This window comes from Felis catus, chromosome E1 (genome assembly GCF_018350175.1).
Source record: "Felis catus isolate Fca126 chromosome E1, F.catus_Fca126_mat1.0, whole genome shotgun sequence".
Lineage (NCBI taxonomy): Eukaryota > Metazoa > Chordata > Mammalia > Carnivora > Felidae > Felis > Felis catus.
Genome location: NC_058381.1, coordinates 3259795 through 3280289, shown reverse-complemented (window position 1 = coordinate 3280289; position 20495 = coordinate 3259795). Strand labels below are relative to the sequence as shown.

General features: G+C 46.8%; 1 protein-coding gene across 9 annotated transcripts in view; it reads left to right on the top strand.

Annotated features, from left to right (window-relative positions):
* Nucleotides 1-20495, top strand: part of MYH10 (myosin heavy chain 10) — a 131178-nt gene that overhangs the window by 54035 nt on the left and 56648 nt on the right. For all 9 annotated transcript variants that reach the window (XM_023244685.2, XM_023244684.2, XM_023244686.2 and 6 more), the window contains 6 exons: nt 9582-9645; nt 11530-11628; nt 14299-14442; nt 14691-14786; nt 16298-16416; nt 17041-17193. In XM_023244685.2, the coding sequence (XP_023100453.2) occupies nt 9582-9645; nt 11530-11628; nt 14299-14442; nt 14691-14786; nt 16298-16416; nt 17041-17193 (675 nt within the window). The remainder of the gene's footprint in view (nt 1-9581; nt 9646-11529; nt 11629-14298; nt 14443-14690; nt 14787-16297; nt 16417-17040; nt 17194-20495) is intronic.

The window sequence follows — 20495 nt, the reverse complement described above, 5'->3', positions numbered from 1 at the left end:
AAAATGGGCGTGCCTGTTGTAAACTTCTTGCCTTGAATTATAGTCCTCAAGATTCAGTTAACCATTTTCTACAGATTGGAGAGGGTCTTCAATTACAGTTATTTCTACTTAAATCATTAGAGTTAATTCTATGTTTTTCCTCCCTCCTCCCATCCTAGAAGTATTTGTACAATTCAAGGCCACATCAAAAGAGACTTTACTAATGACTCCTTCATGGATTATCTGGGGGAATCTAGTATCACGGTGACATACTGTTCTATTCTGAGTATAATGTGAAGTCCTGGCGTTCATGTTGATTTTCTGATGGCCTGGGTTGTGTGATTAGTGGAAGCAGCCAGATACGGAATCACAGAGGACCCATTGAGCCCGAAGGTAGCTAGCTAACCCTCTGTATGAGTTGGTAGGACTGCCTTGATTTTCTTTTGGAGGCTGGAGGTCCAAGGTTAAGGTGTGGCAAGGTTGGTTTCTTCTGGGGTCCCTCTCTGTGGCTTATAGATGGCCATCTCCCGGTGTCCACGTGGTCCGTCTTCTGTGTGCATCTGTGTCCTGTTCTTTTCTTGTGAGGACACCAGTCGTGTGGGACTAGGGCCCCAGTGACCTCATTTTAACTTAATTATCTTTGTAAAAAACCCTCTCTCCAAATATAGTCCTGTTCTGAGGCAGTGGGGGGCACCTGGGTGGCTCATTCAGTTAAGCGTCCAACTTTGGCTCAGGTCACGATCTCGCAGTTCTTGGGTTTGAACCCCATGTCGGGCTCTGTACTTACAGCTCAGAGCCTGGAACCTGCTTCAAATTCTGTCTTTCCCTTTCTCTCTGCCCCTCCCCCGTTCATCCTCGGTCTCTCTCAAAAATAAATAAACATTTAAAAAAAATGTTTTTTTAAAGAATTTGAGATGGGACACGACTCAGCCCATGGCACCCAAAGAGGTAGTTCGAGTGCGAGAGGCTTTCCACATTATGGAGGAAAGAATAGGAACCTATTTGTTTGCAGTATTGTTTATTCCTAGTAAGATAATCGCTTCATCCAAGTTCATTAGGTCATTATTTTAGCTTTTTATGGACAGAGTGGAATAACAAATATGCCTGTGTCAGGAGAAAGCATAGCTGTGACTTTGGGGTTTGTAAAAGATCTGGGGAAACTAAGGTTCATTTATAGGGTTTTATCATCCCCTGGGTCATCAGCACTGAGCCTGAGCCACATTTAAATCTTAAATTCTTCCTCCTGAAAGCCCTGCGTTTAGCGGCTGTATCACGGGATAGAAGACACAGTGAGCTACCAGCTTTGGGATGTGGATCTCCATGCAGATTTACAAGGATTTCTTAGTGGAAAATGCTTTATTTTACTACATAAATCAAGTTACCAGTCTTTTCTGATATCCCCTGCCCCAAGCCACACTTTAAATTCAGGAGAAACCGTTTTGTGCCTGTTTGTCTCATCTTTGCCTGGAAAAGAAATTATTGGGGCACCAGGGTGGCTCACTTGGTTGAGCATCTGACGTGATCTCGGCTCAGGCCATGATCTTGTGGTTCATGAGTTCAAGCACCACGTCAGGCTCTGCACTGATGGCATGGAGCCTGCTTGGGATTCTCTCTCTGTCTCTCTCTCTCTCTCTCTCTCTCTCTCTGCCCCTCCCCTGCTTTGTCTCGCACTCTCTCTCTCTCTCAAATCCATAAAAACCTAAAAAAGAAAGATAAATTGCTGCCATCCGGTCCTTTGGTAAAGACTGTAGTGAGTGTGTTACTAAGCAGTAAGGACCCATGTGCCTGCCAGCGTTGTACGTTTGGGACACGTGGAAATACGATTCCGTATTAGTTACCTGTTGCTTTGTAACAACTTACCCTAACCCTGGTGACTTGAAACCTGGATCATCTCCGCTTCCATGTGATGGGTGGTTCTGACTCGGCATCTCTCGTGAAGGTGCCACAAAGGTGCTGTTGGTGAGGGCTGCGGTCACATGAAGCTTGAAGAGGCCGGAGGCTCTTCTTCCAGACTTACCCGGGTAGCTTTTGGCAAGAGGCCTTAGTTCCTCCAAGGCATCCCTCACCTCAAAGACCTCTCTATAGGGATGTGTGCTCATGACATGGCAGCTGGTGGTCCCCAAGAGCACACGATCCAAGAGAGCAAGACAGAAGCCACACAGTGTTCTTTCCCATCTTAGAAGTCACAGGCCAACGCTCTGATGTAGTTTGCTGGCCACAGAGACCAATCCTGATACAGCGTGGGAGGGGACTTTGCAATGACAGCAGTACTGGAGGTTGGGGGTTACTGAGGCCATCTCAGAGGTTGGCTGCCGCACATACATCATTAGAGAAATTTCCGTATTGACAAAGGCAGGTTATAATCTGTAATTTGCAATACTCTGGATTAGCGGTTCTCAATTGGAGACCCTCAGGGGACATTTGGTAATGCCTGGAGGCATTTTTGGTTTGGTTTCGGTGATGGGTAGAGGCCAGGGATACTGCTAAACATCCAACAGTGTACAGGATGGACCCCACGACAAAGAATTATCCAGCCCCAAATGTCCATTATGTCGAGGTTGAAAAATCCTGCTCCAGCTTGTTTCTTTAAATTAGAGTCTGAATCAGGGCACTTGGGTGGCTCAGTTGGTTAAGCGTCCAACTTTGGCTCAGGTCATGATCTCACGGTTCATGAGTTTGAGCCCTGAATCAAGCTCTGTGACAGCTTGGAGCCTGGACCCTGGTTTTGGATTCTGTATCTCCCTCTCTCTCTGCCCCTCCCCTGCTTGTCCTCTGTCTCTCTCTCTCTCAGAAATAAATATACCTTTAAAATTTTTTAATTAGAGTCTGAATCAAAGTAATCACTTGTCAAAATTTATTTGCAAAGTAATTACTATACACAAGTCTCCTTAAAGCTTATTATTTATGCATCCTGTTCTGAAAGTGCATGTAAATAATTCTGGTTGGAACTTGTTTTACATCCTACTGGCAGGAAGAACTTCTTAGGTTGTTTTCTAGCAAGATCCTGCCAGCAAGAATACCTACCCAGTCTAAATCCTCAATAAACCCTGTTTGAGCTAGAGTTCCACCTCCCAAAGGTCTTATTCTGCCTATTCTATTAAAAGCTAATCTCCTGGGGCACCTGGGTGGCTCAGTTTAGTATCCAGTTCTCGGTTTCAGGTCACGATCTCATGGTTTGTCAGTTCGAGCCCCGCATGGGGGCACTGTGCTGCAGGTGCAGAACCTGCTTCAGATTCTCTGTGTCAAAAATAAACAAACTTAAAAAAAATTTTTTTTAAAGCTTATCTTTTAAGAAAATATTTTTCATTAAGGCAGTGTTCCTACACATAGCTAGTTCAACTGAGAAACAAAAATGTCTTTAAATTGTTGACTTGGTTGAGTGATTTCGGCTCAGGTCATGATCTCCCTATTTGTGGGTTGGAGCCCCGCTTTGGGCTCTGCTGACGGCACAGGGTGCATCCTCTGTCTCCCTCTTTCTGCACCTCCCCACTCATGCGCTCTTTCAGTAAACATTTAAAAAAATAATAAAATAGTTGACTTTGGGCTGTAATTCTTAGGAAGTCAACTTCATATTGATATTTACAGGATTTTTCAGAGAAATAGCATAGCCAGCTACTAAACTATCCAAAGGCGTTAACCGCACCAAGCTACAAAAGTAGTTGATTTTAGTGGTTCCATAAAAAATAGCGGAGTGAGTGGCCGCACGGGCTGTCGGGAGCTCAGCTAAGTCGAGGCCTCCCTGTGAAGGTTTCTGTGGGCGCTGCCGCCGCCAACGCTTTGCTTCTCGCGGCGTCAGCGGGCGGCCCCGCGTAGGCCCGTCTTTTAATCACATGTTCCGGAATTTCCATCTCGTTGTGCAGTTCGGCTCATTACTGAGCTCCTGCCCTTTGCCGGGCCCTGTGGTGCCGCCTCGTTCTTGCCGTTTGGCGGTCTTCGTGGTTTTCGCAGCTTTAACGTGTTCCAGTTGGAACCTTTTCTATTCAGAATGTGCTCCTTCCGTCTTCCGTCACTCTACGGTGCCATCAAACCTCCCGGCTGCGGGAGCATGAAATGCAACGACGGACTCCGCCCGGACTCCGCCTTGCCTCGTGGCCGGTGTCCAGACTGGAGTGAGCCCTGTGGGTCGCTCTTCCAGAACGTACTCCCGGTCTGTCCGCGGTTGCCCGTCTGTGTCTCCTGAGCACCTGATCGGGTTTTCGTCCGTCGCTGCCTTCCTCACCGCGCTCCTCGGCGTCTGTGGGCGGCCACTGTGTGTCTTGCGGGGGCGCGCGGCGTCTCGCGGAAGGACGGCAGCCTGTTCTCGCGATCCTTCGTTCCTGGCACGGCGCCTCGCACATGCGCGTACGTAGTCGGCGTCTCGTAGTTACGGAACGGGCTCGGTTAGGCTGCGGCGGCCTCCTGGGTGCCGTCCGCTCTTCCAGGCCCCGGGGGCGTATCCGAGCCCCTGGCCTCCTCAGGCTCCCCTGCACCCGGGCCTTCAACCTCCGGGCACTGGTGATCACGTGCGCCGGGCCCTCTGGGAACGCGCGGGCCCCGGGGCTGGACGCGTGGGCCGTCAGAGATCCGTGAAGGGACGGCTGTGTGGCCAGGACTGGGGTGGGGGGGGGGCGGCGCCCCGCGGCCCGCTGGAGGAGCGACAAGTCGCGGAAACGGCAGGTGGACAGGGGAGTTGCGCCGAGTCGTTATTTGCGGTGAAAATGCTCGAAACTACAAACTCCCATCAGCTTTTAGAGTCCATTTGTTTCCATCTCTTTGATCTGATAGAGACGAATCGTTTCCTGAAGATGATCTTTTTCTTTCCAAGTTGCGAGCACGTGGTCCGTATTAAAGGGGATTCTTTGAGGAGAGCATTACCCTTAGGAAAATAATCGTTCACGGTTAGCCCCGGTCTGTTTGTGGAGAAGTCAGATGCATTCCAGATGCAGGCGGTTTGTGTGAGATGAGTCTCTCGTAACGGAACTTTTAAAATGGGAACTTCACTTTCTGCCTTGTATCCACAGATACATCTTGCATCTAGCAGGAAGCCCTCTGTATTCGTGCAAAAATCTTTTTTTCTTCCCCAAACGGAATCAGGCCATTTTGTCAGTCCCCAGTTTCACGTACCCTTTTGGTAGATAATGAGCCTCAGTAGCGAGAGCCCGGTAAAGGCCCCGGTGCCCTGCCTACCGCTGGGTTACCAGATGACGGTGAAAGCAAGCCAGGGTTCTGCACCCCCACGTGTGCTTCTAAGCAAGCAGACACTAAAAACAGTTTGTAAGTAAATTGAATGCACTCACTGCTGTCTCTTGAGTACTCCCAGCCTTTCCCTAAAGATTCCCCAGGGGCAGATGTGACCATGTCAGCAACAGAGGACAGTTTGCAGCGGGAAACCAATCTAGCATCGAGCCCAAGGCAGCCTTCTCGACAGACACGGCAGCTTCCGGGCCTTTCTGGAGTCTTAGCACCTTGTTCACACCAGACCGGGGGTGTCTATTTCCAGTCAGTCTACGTTACCCCCGGAATCTTTATATCCGTTACATACTATGCAACAAGACCCCTTAGTTCACGTGAAAACCCGTCTTGTTAACTGACGAGCTTCTGGTATAGTTTGGGGGTCACCGTAGCTGAAGCCGTGGACAGCGCCATCTGGCCTCTGGATTAAATCTCGCTCGTTACTCTAGATCAGGCACTAAGGGAACCTGTCGTCAGGGGAGCATAAAGGGGCCTGCGGGTGCCACTTTGAATAGCTGCTAGCCCAGAATGCCGTGTCTCTGGAAAACAGTGGAACCGTTTTCCCTTGTAGCCAGGAGGTCAGGATCCAGTTGTGGTGTGTCAAGGACCAGTGTTGTTCGTGGTAGTTTCACTCCAGAGAGCTTGCAGATAAACCAGCCCGGAGCCTCCCTTTAATTACCCTGTGGCTTCAAGCAAACTAACATACTTAGAAACTGTAAGATTACTCGGCTCCAGTGGTACTCCTGCGAAGCTTTCTCTGTCCTAATCGTGTGACGCTGTTCTCTGTGTCCCCATAGCCCCTCTCTGTCCTTTGGAGGGGCCCTGCCACCGTGTCCCTCAGGTGTCGAAAGAGCAAAAGCCTCATGATTCTGCTTCTGCTCGGGGCCATTAGGTCAGCATCTCTCAGTGCCATGGTCGTACGATTTGTGCAAAATGGTCATTTGTATAAAAGTAGTACTCGTGTAACCTCACAAGAGCCTGTCTCAAAAGAAGACAAGTTTTCTCCTGTTAAAAAAAAAACTACGCAAAACTTCCTGTCCCCACTCCCCCCACCCACAACAGAACCCACCACCCAAGTGAGCAACTTGTCATTTTTGTTTTGTGACTCTGAGTAGCAGAAAAATGCTAAGTGTTCTCTAGCAAGCCCTAAAAGATGGATTTGCGTTGTGGTTTTATTTATTTATTTATTTATTTATTTATTTAAATGTTTGTTTATTTTTGAGAGAGACAGAATGCGAGCAGGGGAGGGGCAGAGAGAGAGAGAGGGAGACATAGAATCGGAAGCAGGTCCAGGCTCTGAGGTGGCAGCACAGGGCCCGACGCAGAGCTTTGAACTCACCAACGGTGAGATCATGACCTGAGCCAAAGTTGGTCGCTTAACCGGCTGAGCCACCTGGGTGCCCCTGCGTTGCGGTTTTAGATGGAACGGAAAGTGTTGTTAACCTCACGAAGTTCGGTGATTTAATATCAGCTTTTAGGCCAGTGGGCGTTGTGGATGCCAGTGACAGACGCCATCTTGATTTCCTAGAAACCTGGTTTCACGTGTTCTGTTCTGTTGCCCACATACGCCCAGTCATAACTGTCAGACTTGTGGTTTAGCCTGTGTTGGAACGGTTTCTTGTGTAGTCAGAGGCATTTTCTACATGGCCCTGCTCTTGGTCACAAAAGGCCTTTGCATCCTACAGGAATCGTGCTTCTCCCCTCCCTCCTGAACACTCTGGGCGTTAGCAGCATCTGAAGCAGACCCTTCGTGGAATGTCCGTTGTGGTGGGTGACATGACACCCCTGGTGTTACGGAACCAGCTGTGCATTCCCAGGCAGAACAGGGCTTTCAGATAACATGAGGCAGGATACTTCCATGGTGGTGGGAGTGTAAGACCCAGGAGGAGGGCGCAGGGGTTCGAGGTAGAATTTACTTGCCTCCCCCATCATTTGTTGGTCCTCCAGCAGGAAATAGCATTAGATTTCCCCACGTGCATTCTCTTTTCACCTTGTTTTCCTCGCTTGGTTTGCAGTTTTTTTAATTGGAAAATTGGGTGAGTTCTCTGTGAATGCACATGATATTGAGCAAAAAAAATAATGGGGACACTTGGGTGGCTCAGCAGTTAAGCATCCAACTCTTGATCTTGGCTCAGGTCATGGTCTTGCAGTTCTTGGGATCGAGCCCTGCGTTGAGCTCTGTGCTGACAGCTCGGAGCCTGCTTGGGATTCTCTCTCTTCCTCTCTTTGCCCGTCCCCTGCTCTCTTGTTCTTTCTCTCAAAATAAAGAAATAGACATTTAAAAATGAAGTATGATTTTAGTGAATTATCCTCTTGTTTTCAATTGCAAAAATCAATATTACCGAGGTATAATTTGCACATAATATAGTTCAAATTTTTCTGCGGTAGCATCCCAATACTTAAGTACTCATTTTTTGTACATAGAGCAAATATTTATGTGATAAATGTAGGCCTAACATGGGAAAGGTGAGAAGGGTCCTGGTGGGGAGGAGCATGGGTGGGTGGACTGGACACCCAGTAGAAGGGTGTGGGCCAACGTGTAATCTATTCGTAGTAAATAGAAGGAACTAATTATGTTTTTTAAATTTTAAATTTTAAAATTATTTACAGGATCCTAAGATATCTTCCTTGGTGATTTATAAAAATTAAGCTGAGTTTTGCATCAAATAAAATTCACCCTTTTTAGGTGTACAGTTGTACAGGGTTAGACAAATGTGTATTGTAGGGAGCCCAACACCGTGGCCCAGAGAGAGAATATTTCCTTCCCTTGGGAAAGCTTCCGTTTGCCTTTGTGTAGTCTGTGTAGCCCGGCCCTGGGAACCACTGATCTTTTTTGTTTCCATGGTCTGTTTTCTTCAGAATGTCCGGTGAATGGGCTCCTACAGTATGTAGTGTGTTATGTGTTGCTTCTCTTGTACAACGTCCATCCACGTTGTTGGGTAAATAACCGACGACGTTGAGCATCTTCTCATAGACTGTTGACCATTTACGTATCTTCTTTGACGAAATAACTGTATAAATATTTTCCCCAGTGTTTTCCTTGGGCTATTTGTCTTGTTAACTGAGTTGTGAGAGCTTTTTAGTTATCGTGCAAACAAGTCTTTTATCAGGTAGGTGTTTTGCAAATACTCTCTGCCAGTGTGTGGTATCACTCTTCATTTTCTTGACAGTGACTTTTGAAGAAGTTTTAGATTCTGATGAAACCCAGTTTATCTGTTTTTAATTGATAAGCCCTAAAGGTTCATGCTCTTTGCATTCTTTCTAGGGCATCTTTTTCTGCTAAGGTCATAAATGATGGTCTCTTATTTTTGTTTTGGAAGCTTTACAGTTTTAGCCCATCCTTTTAGGTTTGTGATCTCTTTTGTGTTAACTTTTTTACGTGGTATGAAGTGTCTAGGTTCTTTTGGTTTCATTTTACACATTTGTCAAGCACTGTTTGTTGAATAGATTGGCTTTCTCTATTAAATTACCTCGGCGCCTTTTGTTGAAGGTGAGTTGACCGTTCCCATGTGGTCTATTTGTGGACTCTCTTCTGATCCCTTGATCTGTATCTCTGGCCTCCCACCAATACCAATCTAACCTAATAAACACAGCTTTCTGAATTCTAGTAATGTGAGTCCCTGAGCTCTGGTCCTCTTTCTCAACCTGGTTGTGATTTTTTTTTTGTCCTTTCCATTTCCCTGTAAATCTTGGGATCAGCTTGTCCATTTCCCCCCAAGGAAAGCCCTCCAGTCCCTTGACCATTTATTTGGGTGATGAGCGAGTGTATAGCGTTTTTACATCATCGTCGTTGTTAAGTTTCTTTGTTTTGCAAAGGGTTAATTTGGCCTTTATATCTGTATTTATAGGGGAGATACTTGCTTTTATTTTTGCTTTCTTGTTTTTATGACAGCTTTACCAGTTTGGGGTATTCCATATTACAGGAACTTTATGAAATGAGTTACAAAACAATCCGTTTTCCATTTCCTTAAAACAGTTCTGTGTGTTGTGGGAAGACCAAGTATTCCTTAGGGATTTGCAAAAACTGTTACACCAGACCAATCCATCATTTTTTCAAGAAGTAATTCTATTAGGGCCAAATGCAGTGTTTCTTTAATGCTGTCAAATGTCTTTGATCTCAGATTATGTGGAAGAGCTTCTTAAAAGTTGTAAATGATTAGGGTCTCATTTTTACTATGTCACAGTCCAGGAAGGTAGCCTATCTGATTGCTGCTTTTTTGGGAACTTATCCAGGCTTTTTCCTTGTCTTTCTATTTGAGGCAGTAATTAAGACCCATGTTTGCAACCAAGTGATGGATACTTACCATGAGGCACTGGCTTGTTACTTTCCTACAATGTTCACACCCTCTGTGTCCTTACTTACTTTCAGTTTTCTCCTGATTTACTTCCAGGGCAAGTTCATCCGCATCAACTTTGATGTAACTGGCTACATCGTTGGGGCCAACATTGAAACATGTATCCTTTTCCATAACTGCATAATCCAAACCGAAGAGGCGGTTGATCTTCCTCCGGCCCAGGGCAGCCCCGTGTGGCATCACTCCCACTCCCCAGGTGATCAGACTGAAGCCCAGAGGGATCATGGCGTGGTCAGACACTTCCAGCTACTGAATGTTCATGCCAGAGTGTGGTGGTGGTGGTGGTGGTGGTGGTGGTGGTGGTTTTTCATGCCAGTCCATACCATGTTCACACAGCCGGGGTAGAGGAGAGTCCCACTGAGGGGAGAATCACCTGCACTTGAACCCAGGAAACGTTGGCGCGGTAGGAGAGCCTTGAGGTGAGCACCTCCTATTGAACTGCTCCTGAGTCCATGTTGGGTTAGCCCTTGTTTACCGTCTGCTCGCGGTATTAGTGGGATGGGCATATACCCCCCCCCACACACACACACACAAGCCTTCTGCAAGGGCACAGTTCCAGTAGTTTCAGTTAGCGTTACGCAGAATATAAGTAGAGGAGAAACAAATGTCAAATACAAAGAGTCCTACAAGATGTCATCTGCATAGAAGGGCCTTAAGAAAAGAGAAGTCTATGTAGAATTACTTCGATTAAAGAGGTAAGGGGCACCTGGGTGGCTCAGTCGGTTAAGTATCTGACTTCAGCTCAGGTCATGATCTCCTGGTTCAGGAGTTCGAGCCCCGCGTCGGGCTCTGTCTCTCAAAAATAAATAAACGTTTAAAAAAAATTAAAACAGGTAATAAAATGGAAAGGATTCCAAATGATAGTGTCCCAATTAGGAGGGATACAGGTGACAGTTCTCTGCTACCTCTGACAAGTATCAGGGACCCTGTGATAGAAGTACAACCTTTCAATCCCTCAGGTAAGGGATAATTCAGAATTGTATTTTATGTCTCCAGATACGCTCAGAGCCAGAAAGTACAAGAAACACTTGGAAATGACCAGGGAATAAATCTTGAGTTTCTTCACCTTGGTCCTGCCATGACAGCTTTCCTGTAAACGTATTTTCCACCAAACGTGGACGATGTGTTTGGGATAATCTCATTTATAGAATGGATTCACTTTGGTGAAGGGAAGGGAAAGCTGACTTCAGAAGAGGTGGTCATCTTCCAGAGCAGAGAAACGGAGATTGTGTGACAGCCCAGGGTGACTGTCGACCGGAGACCCCACATGGGTCCCAGAGATGCACCCCAAACGCACAGGCGGGTGTGCTGTGGTCTGAAGTGCAGAAGCAGGTTGGGGGCGAGCCTCTGGTGTGTGGGAAGCCCAGGTGGAGGGGTTGTGGCCGGCTCTGGACAACCAGCATAGGGGCCGGTGGTCAGTCTGGTCAGGGCCATCTCGGGGTATTTGGAAAGTGGATGTAGAGGGACCGGAGCCACTTGTACGAGGCTGTGTGTGCCAGGCTCTTGGGGACCACGGTGGCCAAGCACACGTCCTGAGGTCCACCTGAGCCCTGAATTCTGTCCCTGCGCTCATGAGCTATGTTATTTTGAGCAATTTCCTTTGTGCCTTGGCTTCTTTGTTCGTAAAGTTGTGATAAACTCCCAGAAGGCTTTTTCAGCCTTCAAAGGCTTGAGCTCATTTTCTATAGCTTCTTAGAGTTCCTTGTTTAGTGCTGTGTTCTTTGACTATAACCCAGATGAGGGGCGGGGCGGGGGGGGGGGTTGATATGAACACCCTCTCGGTCCATGATTCCCGAAGATTAGTGAGGAACGTGAGTGCGTATATTTTCTTTCCTTTTTCACTTACAGGTTTTAATCATTCAGAACGGTTCATCACAGGAGGGTTAGTATATATCAGAGAAAGAAAATGTTTTACAAATTAAATTCGTACAGTCACGGAGAGAGGGCCACCTTTTCAATTCGATCCTTAACCATCTTCGCTCAGACCTTCTGGAAAAATCTCGTGCTGTCCGTCAAGCAAAAGATGAGCGTACTTTTCATATCTTTTACCAGTTGTTATCCGGAGCAGGAGAACACCTGAAGTGTAAGTTCACAAAGTTTCCTACTATTCTGTATTTATTTGACTGTGTTTTCAGTATTATGTTTTTTGTTGTTGTTTTTTTGAAAGAGAACATTTTGGGGAAACAGTACAGTTGACACTTGAACAAAACGGGGGTTGGAGGCCTAACCCGCCCCCCAACTTGTGAGTCCCCAGAACTGAACGACTGATCGTTGGCTGCTGCCTGGGAGCCTCACTGATAACCAGTTTGTTACACGTACTTTGTAGCTTGTATACACCGTATACTGCGTTCTTACAACATAAACTATAGGAAGACACACTAAGAAAATCACAAGGAAGAGAGAATACATTTATAGAACTGAACTGTCCCCCCAAAAAAAAAACCTGTGTGTAAGTGGACCTGTGCGGCTCCCCCCTGCAATGTCCAGGGGTCGACCGTAGTTTCGTACACACCAAAATGAAAATGAAATAGAACTTCCGTGCCACGGGTAAATACTTTTTAAGTGGCAGTTCTATAGATGGTGTTACGTCATCTTCTGTACGTTTCTTTTCTTTAAAAAACTTTTAAATTAGGGGTGCCTGGGGGGCTCAGCTGGTGGAGCGTCCCAGCTCCTGATTTCAGCTCAGGTCGTGATCTCCCAGTACACGGTGGCAAGCCCTGTGTCTAGCTCTCAGCGACAGCACCGAGGCTGCTTGGGATTTTCTCTCTGTCCGTCTCTCTCTCTTTCTTTCTTTCTGTGCTCCTCCCTGGCTCTTGTGCGCACACTCTCTCTCTCTCGAGATGAATAAAATAAGCTTTATAAAGAAAATAACATAAAAAACGAAGAAGTTTTAAATTAGAAGATACGCATTTTTATACAAGTTTGGTTTCAACATTTATGAATATAAAAAGTAAAAAAGAGGGGCGCCTGGGTGGCTCAGTCGGTTGGGCGTCCGACTTCAGCCAGGTCACGATCTCACGGTCCATGAGTTCGAGCCCCGCGTCGGGCTCTGGGCTGATGGCTCAGAGCCTGGAGCCTGTTTCCGATTCTGTGTCTCCCTCTCTCTCTGACCCTCCCCCGTTCATGCTCTGTCTCTCTCTGTCCCAAAAATAAATAAACGTTAAAAAAAAAAGTAAAAAAGAATAAATTGATAAAATTGAGTAAATATTTTTATTCCCAGGTTTATAACTGAACATATACGTTTATGCTTCCACTAGTACTAGATGGAGCTTATGGTAGACTTTTATGCATGTATTTTGTCATGAATCCTAAGGGCTGGAAGCATAGGACTGGCTGGGGTAAAGTTCCGAGTCAGAGGTATCTGAGGGAGAAGGAAGGACGTCCGGCTTCCTGGTCTCCTCTGAAATCGGCACTGAAAATTCGGCGCTCCTCCTGTGCGAGAGCAGACACCTGCGTCGTATCACCTTTGTCACCTGGGCTGTAGGCTTTTGCTCACGCAGACATCTGTGGAAGCGTTGAGCCCAGAAGTGAGAGAAGGGACCCGTAAGGGAAAAAAAATCAGCAACAAATAAAGAGAGTAATTGCACTGAGAAACATCCGAGACGATACGGTCCGTAATGCCGAAGAAGAGAACTCTCAGGCTTTCAGACCGGCAGTAACTTCAGTCGTAATGAACCAAAAAAATAAGATCAAAGTGTTAAAAGAAGGAGAGAGGAAGAGAGAGCAAGCGGTAGCCAGTAGAGGTTAAATGTGAGGTAGGTGAGAATTCAGTGACAGGACAGAAACTCTCGGCAGAAGCTCCTGGCAGGAGAGCACATGATAACATCGAGTGTGAAGATAACAGCTGTATCTATTCTGACCCCTCCTGAGAAACCTCCTTCTGGTCTCCACACCTTTGGCGAAAGGATGCGTTAAGTTCCAACTCAGGGCCCCTAAAGTACAAGTAGTCGATGGGGGCGGCTGCTATGATAACTCTGTCATAAATGTGGGTTGCACATCACTCTGAGAAGCAGATTTACCACCAGACAAACGGGCTCAGAGGGTTTCGGGGCACCGGCCTGGCTCAGGACCTGCCTGTTCCACATTCTGTACCTTCTACATCTGGGTCTTTACGTTCGTGTTATCTTCCTATTGACCCTGTAACATTTGCTGTAAACTACTTTGCTAAGATAAAATTACAGACTATAGGGCTTGAAAACCGTCCCTCAAAAGATGGCTAAACTATTTAAATGTGAAAACAGTAAGGCCTAGTTATCTGGAAAATGTGCATCCTTTCCCGGCTACCGATTTCTTTTCTTTTTTTTTTTAATGTTTGTTTATTTTTGAGAGAGAAGGAGGGGCAGAGAGAGGGAGACAAAGGATCCAAAGCAGGCTCCACGCTGACAACACAGGGCCTCATGTGGGGCTCGAACTCACAAATCGCGACATCATGACCTGATCTGAAGTCGGGCGCTCAACCAACTGAGCCACCCAAGTGCCCCGGGCTCTGATTTCAAATATCCTATAAGCCACTGTCCCAGAAACTGCAGTTGGAATGTTTGCAGTTTCCACCCTCGTTTTCCCTCCTCGATAGGATGGAAAACTGCATGTTTTTGAAATGAACCTATGAAGAAAAAGTGTGACAGGAAGAAGTGTGGTGGCACGGAGGGGGTGGGCCACGTCTCCCGTGATCGGCCCAGCCCAGCGTGAAGGTGGGGGTGCTTCGTCTGTTGATGGTTATTTATTAAACTGTATCCGTTATGTTTTCTCCTAGCTGATCTGCTCCTTGAAGGATTTAATAACTACAGATTTCTCTCCAACGGCTACATTCCCATTCCGGGACAGCAAGACAAAGATAACTTTCAGGAGACCATGGAAGCAATGCATATAATGGGCTTCTCTCACGAGGAAATTCTCTGTACGTGGGTTTTCCCCCAATTCTGCTACTCGCTTAAATAAGACTTTAGCACAGCCAGCGGGGCGGGGGGAAGAGCGTAAACTAGGAAATGACAGAAAATCATGAGAATCACCCGTAATTGTACAAATTCCTGAGACCTGTGTTACCGAAAAGCTGTTTACAGCTCATTTTTAGCACAAAATAAATTAGAATACATCTCTGCTGCAATTTGATGTAATAATTTTATTTTTCTCTGTATCCATGTAAAGCAATGCTTAAAGTGGTATCTTCAGTGCTACAGTTTGGGAACATTTCTTTCAAAAAGGAGCGAAATACTGACCAAGCGTCCATGCCAGAAAATACAGGTAAGCTGACCAGTATGATTTTATTTGTTTACGTGGTTTGTTGTTGTGCCACGGCCACAGTTGTGTCGTGCTGTTTGTCGTCATGTTCCCAAGCATAAGTTGCCAGCTCTCCATAACGTAAAGAAGTTCTCCGTTGTGTCTGTTTAAACATCCGGCCGCATTTCTTCACAATAACATCATAAAGCTAAAGTTGTACTTCTCACGTGCCAGGTGACCAGTAAATTTTCTCTTTCCTAGGCTGTGTTTCATTTCACTTCTGGAACTTTTTGATTGAGCCTGGCCCTTTGAAGTAGATAGAGTCTCAGAAAAGGGAGTAAGACAGACAAAACACACATCATGCAAAAAGATGTGTTTGTCAGCATTTTAATGGGGAGTGGGGAACCCAGGAACTACTTTGAAATATCCAATCAAATGAAGTAAACCAAGATCTAACCCCACCATCAGGTATATTTTTTTAGGCTCTAAAATGTCATTTTAGCATTTAGCGAAGGGGTGTGGGCCGTTGGCTTTTTGTGCTTCTTTGTGTTTTTCAACTTGCCATCCAGTACGTACACGCATGCATTCGGACACACGTTAACTAAAAGGGGCTAGGACCTAGAGGTCGAAGCAAAGCAGTTGGTACCAGCCAGTGGCAAGAGCCACAGACCGGAGGAAGAAATGCCCTCTGCGGCACGGCCTGTCCTGCCCACACAGGACTACTGTCCAGTTGCTGACAACACGTGTGGATTGGTGGGGAGGGGTGGGTTCGGGTCTTTGCCAGTAAGAACTTGGGTAAGTTCTATTCCCGGTGTAACTCAAAATGTGCTTATCCTTATAGAATTTTCTTATTTTAACACTTAATCAAAAATTAGAGGGGTGCCTGTGTGGCTCAGTCAGTTAACCATCTGACTTCGGCTCAGGTCATGACCTCGAGGTTCGTGAGCTCGAGCCCCACATCAGGCTCTGTGCCGACACTGTGGAGCTTGCTTGGGATTCTCTCTCTGCCCTTCCCCCACTTGCACTCTCTCAAAATAAATAAACCTAAAAAAAATGAGAATAATTTTCACACTTGTTAGAACTTGGCAGTGTCCCCAGTGAGCGCGTGAGGAGGTACGTGCCCGGCTGCCGAGAAGAGTAGTAACGGAATGAGCTGTTTATTGAGTGCTCACTGTTGGCCACGCAAATTTTTAAAAACCTTTAGGTTTCTTGCCTACTAAATATTATTGGGATCATTATGCACGACCAGTTATCCTGGTAACATGATTTAAATTAGCATAAATGCTATTTTTCTCATTCTGTGCATCATCCATGGGTTCTAAGATTCCGTAACTTACGCTGAATTACCCAGAATAAGTAACTGCTGCCTGTTCCTTCTTACCTAAGGATGAGTGGTAGTCATTCGAAAGGATGAAGACCTGAAACCTGTCCTTTTTTAAGACTTATTCAGTTTATTTCTGGAGGTTTCTTATCGAACGTGTTGTGACTAGCTCGTAGGTAGAAGCCTAGTACTTAGGAAACGTTTTACGCTCTAGTTGCACAGAAACTCTGCCATCTTCTGGGGATGAATGTGATGGAGTTCACTCGGGCTATCCTCACCCCCCGGATCAAGGTCGGCCGAGACTATGTGCAGAAAGCCCAGACCAAAGAACAAGTGAGTTTCACGTTGTTATTGCACATTTGTTTGAATGACCAGCTATCATCAGAAGACCTTCCTATTGGCAGGTAACAGACCTTAACAGAAACTCTGTAACAGGTGTTTCTTGGTACTGTGTGTTGTTTTTTCTCTTGTATGGTTTTCTCCAGAAAAAATTTTGAAGTGATTTTTTTCTAAAGTAAATTTGAAATATCACCTCAGGCTTTCCCCAGGTAGGTAGATCATCCAGCAGGACAAAGCTGTATAACTTCGGAAGCCCGCTCAGCCGTAGGGCGCGCTGCTCCCAGATCCCTGTGTGTGTGGCCCAGCACCAAGAATGTGGGCGTCGGATCCACCCGTTTCGTGGCAGACTCCTTTAAGACTGGGCAGACAGGCTGCACAGAGCCCCAAGGGCCCAGGAAAGAGTCTGTTTTTCCTAGGCATCTTCTCCCTTCTTCTCAGTAGATCATCTCCAGTTTATGTTTACCTGTACCTTTAACTGTCGCTATGTCAAATGGAGACAGCTTTAAGTAGCAAAAGCTGTTTGAGTTCTGGGAACAGTATAGAGCATTAAACTCCAGGTAACCGTTAGTAATGCTTTGTAGGCGGTTTCCAGAATAAAAGGTTGTTGTCTAATTACAGGCAGATTTTGCAGTAGAAGCACTGGCGAAAGCTACCTATGAGCGGCTCTTTCGCTGGCTCGTCCACCGCATCAACAAAGCTCTGGACAGGACCAAGCGTCAGGGCGCATCTTTCATCGGAATCCTGGATATTGCTGGATTCGAAATATTTGAGGTAGGTCTTTCTCTCTCCTGCTCTTCTGTTTGTTCTTTTAATAAACACGAAGGCTCACTCTGTACCGGGTGCAGTGCAGGCACCGGGGCTATAACGGCAGGTGAGTAGGTGCGGCCAAATTAGGGTGCTGTGAGGAGGAAGTGGGGGGGCCCAGTCACAGAAGGTGTCTCGGGAGCTACAGGTAAGCATACCTGAGGAGGAGAAGCCCCCGGCCTCTGCGAGTTTTCCTACGTGATGGGAGTAAGTCAGTGGTCTTGTATGGGAGAGAATTTGTCAAGTGTTAGAAAGTGCTAGAAAGCCGGCATGGCTACACCTAGCTGACCGGAGAGCGAGGGGTAGCAGACACAGACGGAGGTGGTGCTCTGTGTCCCGAAGATGCATCACGGGGTCTGGTGATAGATTTTGGTGTATTTTGCTGTTGCTGCGACTGGCTTTCTCCACGCCCTCTGCATCCATTCCGTCACTGGTATGCGGTCACAAGTCTGCTGTGGTTGTGCCAAAACATTGATACAGTTTCCGTCTCCTAAAAATTTACATCTTTATGTCTCCTTTGATGGACTGACTCCACGGTGAGGCACAAATACTAAATTAAATACTCCATGGGACCAGTGTGATACCCTGGCCACCACGGGGTATGGAATTGCCTTAGCTTTAAAATGAACAACCCAGACGATCAGTCTGGCCTGAGCAGATCTGAGATATGTCACTGGGGGGCGCAGTCTTAGCCACTGTGCTGCCGCTGTCGCTGTAGGAGATTGCTTGAATATGTACTGATCTGTGGAAAACTTGAGAAATCATGAAAGGTGGCTGGGCATGTGTCGCATTAAAAAAAAAAGAAATTTGTCGCCTTCTTCTACATAATCAGAAGGTACAATGAAAGAAGAGATCCCTGATTCCAGCCGCAACAAAAACAGATGAGAGACTGAAGAATAAATTTAAGCAGAAACAGCATAGTTTACCGAAGGCAACCTCCCAGTGCTACTGTGAGAAACAGAACCACCTAGAAAACGTACCATGTTCTCAGGGAATTTCCACCTCATAAAGCAGCAGATCTTCCCCAAGTTACTTCTCAAGCAAACATGTCCATTCAAAACCTACCGACAGAAATACTATTTTTAAAAAAAAATTTTTTTTTAATGTTTATTTATTTTTGAGACAGAGACAGAGCACGAATGGGGGAGGGGCAGAGAGAGAGGGAGACACAGAATCGGAAGCAGGCTCCAGGCTCTGAGCCATCAGCCCAGAGCCTGATGCGGGGCTCGAACGCACGAACTGTGAGATCGTGACCTGAGCTGAAGTCAGACGCTCAACCGACTGAGCCACCCAGGCGCCTGCCGATGGGAATTTTAAGGGTGGGGGGAGACTAGGCAACCTTCTTCTAAAACTAATTTGAAAGTTGAATTAATGGAAAATAAAGAACAGACCGTAAAATTCTGAAAAAGGAATGAAAAGGATATTAAAAGAAGTGAAACATTATGTAAAGTTAAACTGTACTTCAAGAAGTATGGTCTTGACCTATGAATCTATGGACCATAGAAAAATGGAGAAGGTAAAAATGCAGGATTGTGGTAGTGAGTGTTATTTGTCCTGGGGAAAGAATGGAAAAAACCTAAATGTCCACCATTAGGAAATTGGTTCAGGAAATTACAGTATATCCATACACTGGATATATTGGGTCCTGTACACCCACTATGAAGAAGGAGCTGGCTTTATATCCTCCTGTGGAAAGACTCCAGGACAGATCAAGTTAAAAAAAAAAAAATCAAGGTAACACACACATGTGAGTGCACAGAACATCTCTGGAAGGATCACGAGAAGCAGGGGACGGTGGCTAACCATAGAACAAGTAGGTGACGTGAGTGAGACTTCTCATGTGGCTCTTTGCCCATTTTTTTAATTTATTTACCTTGAGAGAGAGAGAGCAGGGGAGGGGCAGAGAGAGGGAATCCCAAGCAGGCTCCACACCATCAGCGCGGAGCCCAACACGGGGCTTGAACCCAGGAACTGTGAAATCATGACCTGAGCTGAAATGAAGAGTTAGAGGCTTACCCACCCGAGTCCCCCAGGCACCCCTCTTCATCCACTTTTAATTGTACACCACGCATTACCATTTTAAGTACTGATTATATGAAAACGTAGTTGTAGCTTAAACGTGGAAGACAAGTTAGGAACTCAATTTAAAAAAAAAAAAATGCCATCCCACATAGTTGCCCAAGCTGCATAGAGCAGTAGGGTCTCCTCATCCCAAGGCAGAACAAAATCCATTTACCTAAACGTGAATACGCACAACCGGGCAGTCTGCAAATATTCCCGGGAAATAACGGTGCTGAGCAGGGCGAACACCGCGTCCCTGCCCTCCAAGTGTGACCGCATTCTCAAGCAGTAGAACACCCCCACGGGGAGAGGATTGGAACAGCTTTTTCAGACTATAAATCTCCTTGGAGACGGAGTACACGTTCCCTAATTGAAGATCACTTTTCATAATGAGAGCAGTTATTTATGGACACGTGCTTCTCGCGAACAGCATGGAGGCTCAGGGGAAAAAGGTTGAGAACTTCAGCACCTAAGGTGATTGTGCTTAAAAATTCTTCCTATCCACCCATCCATCCGTCCTTCCCATCGGCAGCATCATAGACAAACCGGCGAGTTCCCGAAGAAGGAAACAGCGGTGTCTGGAACGTGTGAGGAGACGATCCAGTTCCCGTCCTGACGGCTAATGAACACACGAGGTGGTGTCCCCGTCGGGTGTGCGGCTGTTGATTCGCCGGTTCTGTGCGCTCCGTGCTCGCCGCGAGGAGCGTGGTCCCCCTCCGTCACCACTGTGTTGACACTGGCAGAGGGCAGACCCTTGTTTAAGAGGAGGGAACGCGCTGACAGGCGGCTGGAGCCCCCCGCTCCCCGAGCACCCTCATCAGGCCCGGCCAGGGTCTCGTCCACCACCCCCCAAAGCCAGGAGGACCTGAGTTGCTCCAGAGCCTGTGGCTGAAGAGAAGGGCGGGAACAGGAGCCCGTCCACGAGGCTTCCAGACACTCGGCCCCCTGGCCTCTGACCTTCCCACGCCTCTTTGATTTTCTGCCTTTTCTCTTTCTCCCTGTCTCGCTTATCCCTTCGCTTCTGTCTGCTAACCATTCAGCAGTGGGCACGGAGTTGTTTCACACGTAGATGACGCGCTCAGCGCACGGAGTTTAGTGTTTCCCTGCTCTGCGCATTCCGGGAAGGTCCCCCGCGGCTGGTGCGGTGAGAGGCCGAGGCCCCTCCACTCAGGCCCCCTCCTCACACAGAACCCATGCTGCAGCTGGTC